This window comes from Accipiter gentilis, chromosome Z (assembly GCF_929443795.1).
Source record: "Accipiter gentilis chromosome Z, bAccGen1.1, whole genome shotgun sequence".
NCBI lineage: Eukaryota > Metazoa > Chordata > Aves > Accipitriformes > Accipitridae > Astur > Astur gentilis.
This window is the reverse complement of record NC_064919.1, coordinates 51,138,635-51,153,301: the sequence shown is the minus strand read 5'-3', so window position 1 is coordinate 51,153,301 and position 14,667 is coordinate 51,138,635. Positions and strand designations below refer to the sequence as shown.

Below are 14,667 nucleotides of genomic sequence, written 5' to 3'. Positions count from 1 at the left end.
AAGGTGCCTTCTGCTCAGCCTTAGGAGTTTCTTAATCCAAAATGCCTGTTAAAATATCAACTGAAATAGCATTTCAAGAGTGAAAAAAATACCCTACAGGGAAAACTGTACAAATTCTTTAGCTTGCAGTACAGCAGAGCCAGGTGTACTGCTGCTCCTGCAACACGTTCATAAAAGTGTTCCTGGACAGAGCACTCTGTGTATGTTTTTAATTTTTCTGAATGCTTAGCTAGGCTCCCTTAGCAAAGCTCTGGTACCAGTGGCAGTTCTGCTTTTCCAGCACAGAGAGGCAGGAGTCATTCTCTGCTCCTGTCCTCCTCCAACTGAGTAGTTGGAGATGATTATCTCGTACCTGCAGGAGGGTGTAGTGACAAATCTTAGCTTGGGGACAGAGTTGGCATTACTACTTCCCTGACAGTGAATGCATGGTAGCCTGTGGCTTGTAGGCTGTGTGTGAGCATGGAGTCAATTAGCAGTAAATGTTGGAAAAATTAGAACCCTGTAAATGTATCAAATGAGAACAACAGGTTTCAGGCTGACGAGTATTTTGTGTGGAAGACAGAAAGGCCAAAGAGCTTTTTAGTCTGTGCTGCACTGTGTTAGTTGTCAAGGTCACTGGTGTTTAAAGGGACCATAAACCATACTGCGGTGCACACCGTAAAAATGTGTTTGCTTAGTCTAGCTCCCTCATCCAGAGATACAGATTTTAATTGCTTCTGAGTGTCACAAGGTAAAATGTCTCTTTAAAGGACCTGTTTGCCAGGCATTGCTCACCTTTCATGTGCAGTGAATAAGCCCAAGAATTGTGTGGAAGAAGACTGGTGATTCAGTGTCAAGTCTACAGGGATGACTGGATTGGAGCAGAGAGAAAGGTTGGCTGATGACCTGCTGGAGAGGGAGTCTTGGTTTTCTTTCTAGCAGCTGGTATAGTGTTATGTTTTGCATTCAGCATGAGAATAATGTTGATAAAACACTGATGTTTTCCGTTGTTGCTAAGTAGCCTTTATGCTCAGTCAAGGATTTTTCAGCTTCTCACGCCCAGCCAGCAAGAGGGCAAGAGGGGAGACAGCCAGGACAGCTGAACCAAACTGGCCAAAGGGGTATTCCATACCATGGAACGTCATGCCCAGTATATAAACTTGGGGGAGTTGGTCTGGGGGGCAGATCACTGCTTGGGAACTAACTGGGCATCAGTATGTGAATGGTGAGCAGTTGCACTGTGCATCACTTGTTTTGTACATTCCAATTATTTATTATTATTACTATTATCACTTTATTATTGTTATTATTATCATTATTATTTTCTTCCTTTCTGTCCTATTAAACTTTTCTTATCTCAACCCATGTGTTTTATCTTTTTTTTTTTGCTGATTCCCTCCCCCATCCCACTGGGTGGAGGGGGAAGTGAGTGAGCAGCTGCATGGTGCTTAGTTGCTGGCTGTGATTAAACCATGACAGCCCTTTTGGTGCCTATCATGGGGCATGAAGGGTCGAGATAACAACAGATCTGACCAGAGTGTGTTAAAATTAATTTGTTACAAGCATTCATTATATTACTTTAGTAGTCGCTGGTCATGATGTTGATTTATTGGCTCTTAGAGTTGTGGTGCTCATTCTTAGAGTTGTGTTATGTATCACTTTACTTGCTGTATATAGTTCCTGTGCTGCTGCTTATCATCTGTAGGAGGTGGATTAAGGTTTTTGCTCTGATGTGCTGTGTGACACTGGCTTATGGTATGACAAAATTACTGGTCATGAGACTAATCTGGTATTTGTACTCTGTATTGTTTTCACCTCTATACTTTGGGAGCCGTCTGTGGGAAACTATTAATAATTATACTCTTTGCCTTTTCTCCTCGGAGAGCCCAGTCTATGGGTGAGACACCTTTCTTCACCTTCCCCTTCTCCTCCAGGCAATTACAATAGCATTCGAGAATTCTGGAGATTTTGAATATCCTTGGGATGTTGAAACCAGCATGGTCCTTCCTACTGCTAGGAAGTAGCATGTTCCTGAATGTGGTTCAGGTCTTGTTAGGGTTAAACAACTATTTAGAATATCACCCAGAGATCTGCCCCGAGTCTGGATAATGAGTGTCAGGGTGCATGGGATAATAGGGGCAAGTAACAAGGACAGTGGGCACCTCCAGCATTTTGGAACTTTGCCCCTGAACAAGTGCAGAATCCGGAAAAAACTAGTAAAATATTTGAAAGAATTATGCTGTCACCCTGGCAATTGCAGAGACACGCAAATCACTGCAATGTGCTGGGACCTGACCCATGCCTATCAAGCCCTGTTAAACACTATTTGGTACCCTCCAGGGGAAGAGAAGGTCTCTTGAATCTGACAACAAAATGAGAGGCACTTTATCCACTGCAGTTACTCCAGCTTCTGCGACAGGAGTTAAAAAACACAACAAAGTTTAAGACACAGAAGATGAGTGTGGATTAGAGGAGCCCCCCTTGAAGACCGTGGGACAAGGAAGAGATTGTGGGGCGCTTGGCATTGACTTGTTTTCCTTCTAGGATGTAGAAGGAGAAGACAGGGGCCTGTAACCCTGATGAAGGCTGAGTATTCCTTGTTATACTGGCTAGTGATTTGGTTTATTGGTTTACTCTTGTGCTGTAGCTCAAACAAGTCACTTTAAACAAATTACTCTGTCCTCTGATTAGTAGGTTTGGAAATGCTTTGGAAGGTCCTATCAGTGACCTGAGAAGAGCTGTTCATTGAAGCAAGAATTGTCCAAGAGCACTGAATGGTTCTCAGATCCCTGGGAAATTAACCAAGAATTTATGACAACAAGAACAAAAAAAGGCAGGGGGGAAGATCCCAAATCACAACTTCGTTCTTGCAGAAGGCAGGAGAGCTCAGCCATGCCTTCCCGTGGCCACGTAGGGCTGGTCACATCCTGGTCTATGTTTACTTTGTAGGTATTAGTAAGAGCAGAGCACCATCTACTGGCAGTAAGAGGCCTAACCCCAAAATAGGAAGTGTAGGTAGTCAGCAAATGGTTGACTTTAATAGCGGGTTTGGACCTGAAGTTTATATTGATGTCTCCTTTTTCCCGATTTTACTCTTTTGAGCAAAGCTGCACGGTTGTTAGGGTAGTGCCAAGATATAGAAAAAAACAAAGCATCATATAGGGAAATAAAATTGTGAGGTTTTGAGTAGACCTGCAACACAGCTAATGCTATGCAAGTATCCTGGCATCCGCTGTTGTATTCAGTGATAGTCAACTGCAGACCACACTGCATGTGACCACAGCAAATGTTTTGTGCTGTCTTTCTCTCTGGTGTACCTCTGTATGAACAAGTCGGGTTTCTTGTGGAGGGAGACAACTGCAGCTTAGTCAATATGAGGAATTCTGTCTGAAATGTGGATGCCTGCACCATCTACTAAAACATATTTCTTTCGGCCCTCTGGGTAGAGGCTCCTACCTTAGAAGTTCTGTCGAACTGTTACATTGTACAATGCTAACTTACAAGGGGAAAAAATTTAACCAATTAAAAAAACCCTCATCCAGTTCCTTTTTTACTAATCTTTATATAGTGACAAATATGAACAAATCTGAGCACTTGTTGTGTGGCTGGTTGTTACTAGACAGCATGTGTAACTAATCCGTAGCTGTCTTAGGTAGCCCTCCCTAGATATGGGAATGCTTTGATGTTTGCACACCACTTGCACATTGGTATTTAAGACAATACCCAAAACACAGCTATTGATTAAAAGGTTTGTTTTGTCACCTCACCACTGGCTTGTATCAGAGCCATATTTACTGTAAGTAAAGTCTCTGTTAAGGACATTTATGGTGGAGCCATTTTAAAGATATGTGCCTGGCACTATGAATGCTACCCTAAAATACATACAGCCAAAAAGCATCAAGCTGCCATTACAAAGCAAACTTTGTTTTGTTTTATAACAACTTCCTTGTGTTTTTCTCCTCAGATGTGAAAACCTGCGTGTGTACAAACTGGGTCTCTTTTCAGGTCTTTGGTGGATGCTAGCACTTTTCTGCTGGATCAGTGACAAAGTGTTTTGTGAGATCTGGTCCTCATTTAACTTCCCCTATTTGCACTGTGTATGGTAAGTGTTGTGTATAAACTCCACAATTTGATTCAAATGTGATATGTCCTCACCACATTACCCTCCTGCGCTGTCTGGTGGCTATTTCTGGTTAGTGCTTGATAGAACTACTGGTAAGATTATAAGCCCAGAGCAAGTTTTATGCTCTCCAAGGTGGCAGATTTAGGAGTCTCTTTGGCCTGGTCAGATTTTTCAGACAGTAAGTTCATTAACTCTAACTGAATTCCTTGCCCTACTGGTTACTAAAAATCCCCCAGCACTGCTTAACTGAAGCAGTTCTGTGAAAGCTTAAACTTCCACTGTTAGCAACTGAGGGTGAAGTGGGGGAGCAGTGAAGGGCTTTGATGCCTTTTTTCTTATAAGACCCAGAAAATTGTGCTCTCTTATTCAAGGTGCTATATCTCGGCATTTCAGAGAGGCCAAAAAGCTGCATCCAGTTTAGACCAAGGATAAGCTACAGTTTTGTAGTTCTCCTTATTCTCTGTATTGTTTGCCTGCATGCAGAGGGCAGACAGCAACCCTATGGGGGACTTGGGCGAAGAAGGTGAAGGACAGACTGATTTTAATACACAGTGATATATTTGATTGCTTTACTGAAGTCATGTTACTGATTTTTTTTCTCTTTTTTTGGGGTGTGTGTGTGTGTGTGTGTTTGTCTTATCAGGCACATTTTGATTTGCCTTGCGGCGTACCTGGGCTGTGTCTGCTTTGCTTACTTCGATGCTGCCTCTGAGATCCCTGAGCAGGGCCCTGTCATAAAGTTCTGGCCCAGTGAAAGATGGGCATTCATTGGGGTTCCCTACGTCACCCTCCTCTGCGCACACAAGAAATCACCTGTGAAGATCACATGAAGTTGGCCATGGAATGGGGATGGAGTTTCATCTTACATTCCAGCACAGACAGTATTTAAATAATGATAAATGAATAGGGTTGTATTTTATCCTCTTCCTAAGATATGCAGCACTTCAGGTGTCATAGAAAGAGGAGGTGAGTGTGTTCCTTCCTCTCTCTGGAGAGGAGAGAGGAAGCAGGAAGGTGGAGGCCCTTGAATGCTAAAGTAACCACTAGCTTCTTTGGTTGGCTCTGTTTTGCACTGTTTTCAATGTAGCATTTATCTTGCTAAAAGCTCTTTCCAAATACCAGGGTCAAGGAATGATGTTTCTGCTGTAGGTCACCCCTGGTGCTTGATTCACTTCTTTTCTGACTTCTGGCTTAAGGCCTTCTTTGCGAAAGAAGCCAGTCCAAGGTGCCTACATGCCATCTTGTGTCCTTCTCAGCTCTGATTTTGATGTGATTGCACATGGCTACGAGAGTGTGCTTGAAGCACGTGCTCCTCTCAGCCCAGCGTGTAACACAGGGAGCCTGGCTGTGCATCACATCGGATCACAGAGCATGTGATTGCTTCCCCAAGTACAATAGGAGAGGAGACCAGTGCAAAGTATTTGCAGCTGGATAACTGGATCAGTGTAGTTAGGCAGTGTAAATGCGGGAATAGCTGACAGAACATTCAGTCCCTAAAACTAAATAGGAGTTCAAGGGGTTTGAATTTTTCTGTATTTCCACTGACCTGTGGACATCTGTATGCTGCATATTTCCCTCTTACAGAAATGTCACGGAAATCCCTCTCTACCTCTACAGACATGTTTGGTCTTGAATTTGGCATTGAAGCTCACACAGAAGTGTGAACACTAACGTCAGTGAGAGCTCAGGTCAGCGTGGATTGACAGTGTGATTAAACTACAAAAGCTCACAGGTGCCTAGCTGTATGTCTAATTGGAGAGTTAACTTCTCACAAACGCATTGCAAAGTAACATGAACAATAGTCCAGTGCTCTTCGAGTTATACTTAGGAAAAAAGTAGGTAACAGCTTAAAAACCAAGCTGAAGACTTAGATTTCAGTGAGCAATGAAATGTGACCTTGCATTCATACAAAAGACCAGTAGATTCAAGTTTTCTGTTTATTTTCACCCTGTTTTGTAAAGAAAAGGGGTGTCTAGATCAATTTAGTTTTAAGGTTATACTTTGGGGTTGAGGTTCAGGAATGGCTATGGTCCTTGCAAGCAATTTATGCTAGGTCTGTTTAAAAAATGATGCAAAGTGCAGGCATGTTTTTCAAATACTAGCAATTGTAGCTGCTAATAGCTGCAGTGTTGGAGAAAATAGGATCTGCTTACATTCCACCTAATATCAGAACTGTAAGTGGATTAAGGCTGTGGATGTACACTTGTTAATAAGTGGTATTTCCTTTTTGAATATTAGACTAAGAAATACCATTTTCTCTGTGCTTTGCTAAGAAGTCTCATGTTGTACTTGTTTTCTGTCAATGTGAAAATGTAGTCTGTACAGTATCATCTTTAGGAACATGGCTTTTAACAAGAACTTTGGGGTGAATTAACTTTCAAGCATTGTAAAACCTTTCAGATAACTTCTGTATTCAAATTTATGCCTAGAAAACGAGCTAAGGTGTATGCTGTTACACTTAAAGCAAAGTTATTAGTGGGAGATATGACTGTCTTTTTGAGAACTTCAAAGCAATTGACAGATCATAAAAGCAGCAAAATCTGTCTGGTGGAACTATGGAGATTAGTACCACTTGCTAGTAGATCTGTCTGAGAGAAGTGTGTTTTTTGGACACATTGTCATATAATTCTTATAAGAAACTTGTTTGTAAAAATTCATACAGTAATCTTTGTCACTCTTTGAAACACAGCTGTGTTTTCCTTCCTCTCTCCCTAATTATGAAATGCTCAGTTTTAAACACTTCTCAGGTATTAAAAGTCATATGATTAGATCCTTGTACAGATAGGCTTGCTGTCTGGAACTCAGCTAAGGTTGCTGATGCCTGACATGGCCCTACTTTGAGTAAGATTTTTCAATATTGTTTTCTAAATTATTATGTTATGGTAAATAAGTTATTTTCAGTATTGCTTGGGAAATTAGTAACTGCAGACATAATGTACTATTCAAAATGACTGGAGCCTTCCTACTTAATATTTTGCTTGAAAACAACCTCTGAATCAAAGGGCTCTAATCAGCCTGCTGTCAACTGTTGTCTTCTGCTCTGCAGAGTCTGACTGCTCACAAAGAAGTAATTTTATAATTTAAAAAATGGCAGTAGTGCATTCAGCTATTGCAGAGGTGATTGAATGCAAGTACAGGCCAAGAATCATCTCCTGTATTTTTGTTAACTAACCTCTAACCTTTGTACTCTTCATAGGAGAGTCTGGGAACAAAAGTCACTCACTATCTGATATTCAAAGCTCTGCTGTAGAGCTGGTTGGGGTATTCCACTGCAACAGCAGCCCACCACTTTTAGATATAGCTACTGCACTTTACATTAAATTAATATTGACTTACATGTTCTGTCAAAAGCTACATTTATTTCAAAAAAGAAAAAACATGAAGTTTTTACCCCGTTCACAGCTTTACAACTTGCACTTTGGACTAAGTCTCCAGTTCACAATTAACATTAGTACCCAAAGAAGTATGTGAAGTGGCATACAGAGCAGTTTGTGCACTGCCCTGATCATGCAGATGAACAGACATGCACACAAGTAGCTGTATTATGTTGGAGTATAAAGTGATATATATGCACCCTTTAAAGCCCCAGAATGCTTTCTTCTTGTGCTGGCAGGAAGCAAGTGGGTTCCTAGTCCTTGAGTTCAATTAGTATTTTAGCTTAATTAGTGGGATGCAATAGTGTGTTGAGCATAATGTAGATTCATTGGTGTGTGGTATCCATCATTCCTTGAGTGTTAAACTTTAGGTTATTTAAGAAAGGAGATTTAGCTCTCGGTGACGGCAAACACTTGCCCAATACACAGTCACTAAAAACTCAATAAATAGTATGTAAGAGTGGTGTTGGGTTTTTTTTTCCATCTCCATTGAAGTCTGTATACTGAATGTTTGTGGAAGGCCTGTAGTACTTCACAACATTAAATTGCATTCAGAATAAATATCGTTTGCCTTTTCATACATCATGTTTGTGGAGAAGAATGCAGCTGCCAGTATAATGCCTTGAAGTATAGTATGGATAACTTCTCCCTCACCCAGGTAACAGCAGTTCTGATTCTTAGAGGAGGAAGGAGGCTGCATTAGGTAGAAGACCATTAATTAATGAGATAGAGATTACTTTGCTGAGCAGACTGATTTTTTGCAAGAGGAGTAAATACTTGGAAAACTGCAAGCTCATGAATCAACAGGGACAAGTAGCAAGAAATGGCTAAAAATGAGTGGCCTCTATTTCCACAAATCCAGAAAAATGGATCAGAGTGAGTATATCTAGGAGAACAAAGTGTGAATCTTCATTATTCATTACCTAAGACCATGCTCCCAACTTAGAGAGGGGGATAATGGCTGTATAGTAGTCTTGCACCTGCCCCTCCCCTCCTAGTTTCCTTTTACCACAGCTCCTCTTGCTCCGTATAAAAGACCTTTGTTGAGACATTTGCTGGTACCCATAAGCCAGTGTTACTGGGCTTGAAATAACTTATGTGGAAGCATAGCTGTAGTTCAAGAATGTTACCGACTCAGAGTTAATGTCTGTAGTTGGCAAGATGACAAAAACAGCTGGTGGATTGGCTCATATGTCGTCGTGTCACTTGGCGTGCTCTATCTGGAGATTATTGACAGGGTTTCCCATGGAAACAAGGGGACCATCATCATGACGAATTCGGAGCTCCTGGCTTGTTTTGTCCAAATCTGACAGAGGCAAGGGCCTTGGAGATAATTTCCTACAAGCTGTGCAAGACAGATGGTCAGGTAGAGAAACCAAGACTCTGATACAAGCTGTATCAAGAACCATGTTAAAATAACAGAGAACTTACCTAGGAAAGAAACCAAAGCAGTGCTGAAGTTCTGGATGGGTTCTTATGATTGCAGCTCATACCAGCTGCAGCGTCAGTAGCCAGTTAGACATGGAAGAAGGTTCACATCCTTCTGTTCCAGAGACGGAGGAATTACTTCACTGTAACACACACAAACCTGCCTTTTTTGCCAAGCTTATGAAGCAGAAACTTCCCCAGGAGGGGCAGTTGGAAATCTCGTATCGCTGTACACCTGGCTGTTAGTTAAACACAGTGCAGGCTGAGAAAGTCTGAAGTTTGATGGAGGTGACTTCTGTGGCCTCAAACTTGGGAACCATAAAAAACTAAACTCACAGCATATAATGAAAAGGTGAGTAGGAGTTTGTCAAGAGCACGCTGTGTCTACCTAATTTAGTTTTCTGCAGTAGAGTATTTGCTGTTCCTGTGGCTATGGCATAAACAGTATGTTGTTAGATTTTGACAGTGATAAGATTTATAGCAGTGTCTGGCAGGACATTATTATAAAAGTGCTAGAAAACCTGGGTTTAATAAAAATTCTGTGGATTAGTGTGAAATTTTTTGGATAGCTGCTTCTGAGTTGTTGTAGACAGCCCATTAAAAAACCATAGGAAGGTGTTGAGTGGAGTTCAACAGGGAGTCTCTCCTGGGTCACCTTCTGTTTAATTGCTCTCTGGTAGCCACCTGGAAGGTATTGATAAACTGAAGTGTGGGAAGGTTCACACATACCTTGAAAAACAAGGTCTAAAATCCAAAGGTAGCTTGCTGAATTGTAGATGGAGTAACAGCAAGGTGTTACACATTTATAGGCATCATTGACAACACTGAATGCAGAATAACTAGGAAAGGAGCAGTTCTTTGTACAAGAAACTGAAAGGTTAGTGTGGATCAGGAGCCAAATATACTACAATAAGGTATCACCACATTAAAATGAAAAAGACAACATTGTACAAAAAAAACCCACAAAACAAATCTGTAAGACAGGAAGAAATCCTTTCCTTCAGAGCAGGATAGCAATGAGGATTACCAGCATCTGGAAAAAAAATGACCTGTGTGGAGAAATAGGCTTAGTCAGCCATAAAAAGCAGTGTGAGGCAGGCATTAAGAGGATGTAAGTGTGTAGAAGTAAGTGTGTGAAGGTTCAGACAGGGCATTAAGGGAAGTGAGGCGCAGGAGGCACAGGAATAGATTGGACATTATCTCTTCATGGAGATAGATTTTTAAGGAGCAGTTGGAGAAGCTATAGGCATTTATATAGGCCATTGTCGTAGCTGATCCTGTCTTGGGACAGGGACATGGAGTAGCTGGTGGCAGTCTGGTGACATAGACACTAAATTTTTTTCCTGTCATTTTTATACTTACGGACATGGGCTGGACACAAAATGGATTGTGGACAGAGCTGGAAATGAGAACTTGGCCTGATTGCCCTGGCAGGGAAATACCAGAGAGCTTCTGTGCTCTGTGAAGAGCTGGGCTTTCTAAATTGTCAGTGTCCCAGCTTATTTCCCATAAGCAGGATCGTGGCTAGATCTTTGTGTTCCTGGACTTTCCTAACTTAAGAGTCCACAAATATCACAATGGAAATCTGGATGCTGTCTGAACCTTAGCTTTGGCAAGAAGTTGGTCCATGGTCACCATTTTTATTAACTGTCAAGACTTGCTCATACTGAGGGGCTTTCCCCTACTGAGGAGACCTGACAGTCCTTTGTTTATTATTCTAATCATTTCAGGGGTCTCAAAGGTTCCCAGGCCCCTGAATCACAATTTAATTTGTGAGAATTTGCCCCAGGAGACTCAGGAGTAAGAGAAATTATGCCAAATGGCATAGCCTGTCATTGACCACAATGTAATTGCCAATTTAGAAACCAGATTGCATGTGTCATGTCATACATTAATTGGTTCAGTTTGTGACTTCCCAGAGTTACAGACTTTATCTTCTGAAGCACTTAGTGTCAGCTTTTAAAGTGTCAAAAATGCAGACTCCTTTTCAAAGCATCTACGTTACTTCCCTGCGTTGTTTCTGGAATTCAAAAAGAAGCTCTGAATTTGCAATTTCTCTTCATCACTATTAACCATTCACATTTCTGCTTCATATGCTCGACCAGAAAAAAAAAAAAAAAGAGAACCAGTGAGAAGAAAGTCCGCACACCGTTCTTTGAGTTTGTTGGTTTTTACACCTACTTCTGCCAGAGTCTGGAATGGTCTACAGAAGTGGTCCCAATTATCTTTGAAAAGTTACCAAAGGAGTTAATCTACTTGTTCTCCATAGTTTCTTATAAAACATTGAGAAGTACTGTGGTTCTGTCTCTATTCCTATTATCCTAAATATCTTTGTTTATGTCAGGGTTCCTACCTCAATGCCAAAGTAAGTATAACACCTTTATTTTGTTGCATGGATTCTGTTAAGGCAGTTAGTCCTGTAAAATTTATTTTTAATATCTCTTGTAGACTATATGAAACATTCATACAATTACAAAGCAATCAGTTTAATAAATACTAAAGAAGAAGGAAAATAACTGCAACTCAAAAACAAGAAAAAAATTCTAAGCAAGTTGTTTTGATGCTCATGTTCTGTATAACCTTGGTATCAGCAGTGAACATGGAGAGTGCAAGGAATCTGAAGAGTCTGGAATATTATTTTTTTTTACTTTCATGGGACTGGATAAAATGTAAACCATATTTTGGTCAAGAAAGAACAGTGCAATACAGTCAGGGCATGGAAAATAGAAGTGTTAAAAGACACATAATCAGTAACTGTATAAGTACAAAATGAAAGCAAAACCAAACAGATTAAAAAAGTAGAGGTTTAATGTAAAAAGATAAAGGTTATTCTAAAACACTAGATACACTCAGTATTTACATTATTGGCTGTAGGATAGATCTCACTATGGTTGAAATGTATCATTTGTATCCACATTGTGTTGGGTGTGCTTTCTCCACAAAAAGGAAGCTACAAGCCATTGCAGATGCTAGTTGACAGTGACAAGTGAGTCATGGCCTGGAAGAAACTGTCTTCTGAGAGAGAAAAAAAAAAAAGGTGCATATTTAAACTACGAACATGAGGGCAAAATCTGCACAGGACTGCATATTGTGTTTGCACAGAAGTGATGCCCATTATTGACATTAATGGCTACTTGGAGAAATTACTTACAAGCTGGGTTGCGTGCCTTACTAGGCATCTGTGGGGAAAAAAAGGGCTGTAGAGGAGGTGACTATCAGTTCATGGAAAATGTTCCACTGACAAGAGGAAACTGCTAAGTTGCCCATGAGAGAAGTAGGAAGCAGGCTGTGAATGATATAGCCTTACTGGTAGGCAAGCGGGAAAAAGTCGTAAGCAGACAGCTGCTTAGGGAGAAACTGTGGAGGGAAAAAACCACAAAGGAAAAGTGGGAATTGTAAAAGAACTGCAGAGAAGGGAGGAAGACCTACTTTATTGTAGAAACCCAACCAGCACTGCAATGTGATCTCCACATGAACATTTTGGAGTGATGCACACACTCCTTATACTTCTGTCTACAGGGATGTTGTCTGCTTCTCAGCTGATAGTGCACGGAACAATGATTGCAGTGTCGCAGACAAACAGATAACTCTGTTTCAGTAATGTACCATCACAGCTGCACACAGTATCTGCAGAGGTTTGATGTGGTCTATCTTGCTGACCACAGTACCTGGACTACCACTGTTAATTGCTAATCTCCTTTGCTAAAAGGAGAGAAGTTGATTATGACAGCAAAAGCAATGTATACAGTCTGCTCTCGAGAAGTCATAGTAAAATAGGGCTAGAAAGGTTCTCGGAAAGTCATCTAAACCACTAGCAGCTCAAAAGCAGGCTCAGCCCTTCAAAAATATCCCGGGAAGATTTTTGTCTAGCCTGTTCTTCAGAAATTCCAGTGCTCCAATACCCACATTCTCCCTTGGTTCCTGTTACACAAGCAGAAGGGACTGGTGGACAAACAGGCTGGAAGTGTTTTACTATCATCAGCACACTTTTATGGTACAAGGAAGAAAGATGCAGTGGGGGGAAGGCCTCCCTGCTGGTCCTGCATTCATGTCTGGTGGGGCCAGAGCTTTAACAGAGCAGAAGCACCCTGAGTAACGTGCCAGCTAATTTGCCACTTTTGCAAACTGTAGTGAAAGGGATGAGTCAGGCAAAGGGTGGGAAGGTTTAAACTCAGCCTTACCTTCTGAACTAAGCCATCAAAAAAAAAGCCCCCCAAAAACCCAACAAAAAAAACCAAAGCAAAACAAAACACATGGCAGAAGGGACACACAAAATAGATAGTGATGCCTATTACCTCTTCCTGTAAAAACATAGATGCAATCACAACATGACTTTTACTAATCCACTTCTGTAATCTGAATAAACACTGGTCCAGAAAAAGGGAGGGCATAATGGCAACTATCTTTGAAGTCCCACTATGGTATTTGGAATGGATCAAGAAGTAGTGATGTAAAGAGTAGATTAGTTCAAAACTTAGATTGAAGCAATCTGTTTCCAGAACCTGCCCTTGACAGTTTTATAAAATGGGATGTTTTGTCTTGGTTTCTGTAAATTCTTGGCAGTTATTAGGGCCACTGGAAGAATGAAATATTAAACCTATGAGGAGGGTCATAACCTGCCCTGACCTGCTCTTTGCCCCTCAGCATATGCTCTGGATATAATACTTAGGAATTTTTTCAGAAATCTTTAGCATTGTAACTTGTGATGCTAGTACATTATGTCCTAAGCTCTCTTATCTCCAAATGTCCTGAATTGATTTTTGTGGCTGTGTTAAAGTACTGCCCCACCTTTGAAAGTCAATGTAAATCCTGCTTCTGGTGGCATGTTATCAGGCAGAGGGCTCCAATGCCTTTAAAAGCATACCACCATGGAACTGCTCTGGCATACTTACGTATGTGTTTGTGTGAATCCCCCCAAAATGCCACTGTAACCATATGCCATACCTGCAGTGTCTTGCTGATAATGCTACCCTCAGATAAGGTTCTGGCTCACTGCTCACAAGTGATTAGGGAAATCCCCATCAAATTCAGTGATACTCTCCTGTGCATTAGAAATCTGAAGACCGGGTATGAAGGCAAGACAGGCAGGCTCTAGGTAAGTTATTGTGAGTCTTTCCACAAGACAGTGAAAAAGTTTGTGTCAAAATGCTACACTATTTTCAACTACAAAAGTGAGACTTCATTCTGATGTTAGCTCACACACACATGCAGTGTCTCCATTCCTTGCTTTGAGATAACAGCTGTACCTTTGAGCCAAAAGTCAACAGTCCATGTTATTTTTGTGGAACCAGATGCCACAATCCATACACAGAACTGAAGGAGATCATCAAGAAGTTCGAGTGACCTGTCCTGCATTCATTCAGGAGAATGAAGTCCTCTGTGGCTTGGGTCTCCTGGTCTCTGAACTGCAGCATGATGTCAATTCCCAGACAGTGCATGTTTCTTTTCATGCTGTAGGGTTGTGCCCTTGTCAAAATAAGGTGCATTTAGAAAACGTTTAAAGATCTATAAAGGTCCTTGTGCCAGGTTTCCACCACAGGAAGTCTTTGCTCAGCTGCAGTCATGAGGAGCAGACTAGGTCAGTGGCACATGTCTTCTCCACAGGCATAAGGGAGAGGAAGAGGGTTAATGACACAGAGCGATGCCTCGTAGAGCACAATGTGAAGCAACCAGGAAAGGGGAGGCTACGTCTGCTGTCAAACAAATGCTTGCTTCTTACTTCATGCTCTCTGTTCATTTTGTGTCACTTCTGGAACTGTGATG

The 14,667-nt window shown here is 41.2% G+C and overlaps 1 protein-coding gene across 3 annotated transcripts in view; it reads left to right on the top strand.

Annotated features, from left to right (window-relative positions):
- Window positions 1-14,667, top strand: part of ACER2 (alkaline ceramidase 2) — a 48,841-nt gene that overhangs the window by 11,742 nt on the left and 22,432 nt on the right. For 2 of the 3 annotated variants that reach the window (XM_049796537.1, XM_049796535.1), the window contains exon 5: window positions 3,944-4,081. In XM_049796537.1, the coding sequence (XP_049652494.1) occupies window positions 3,944-4,081 (138 nt within the window). Of the gene's footprint in view, window positions 1-3,943; window positions 4,082-4,745; window positions 9,095-14,667 lie in introns of those variants that run through there. The other variant, XM_049796536.1, reaches the window with a different exon arrangement.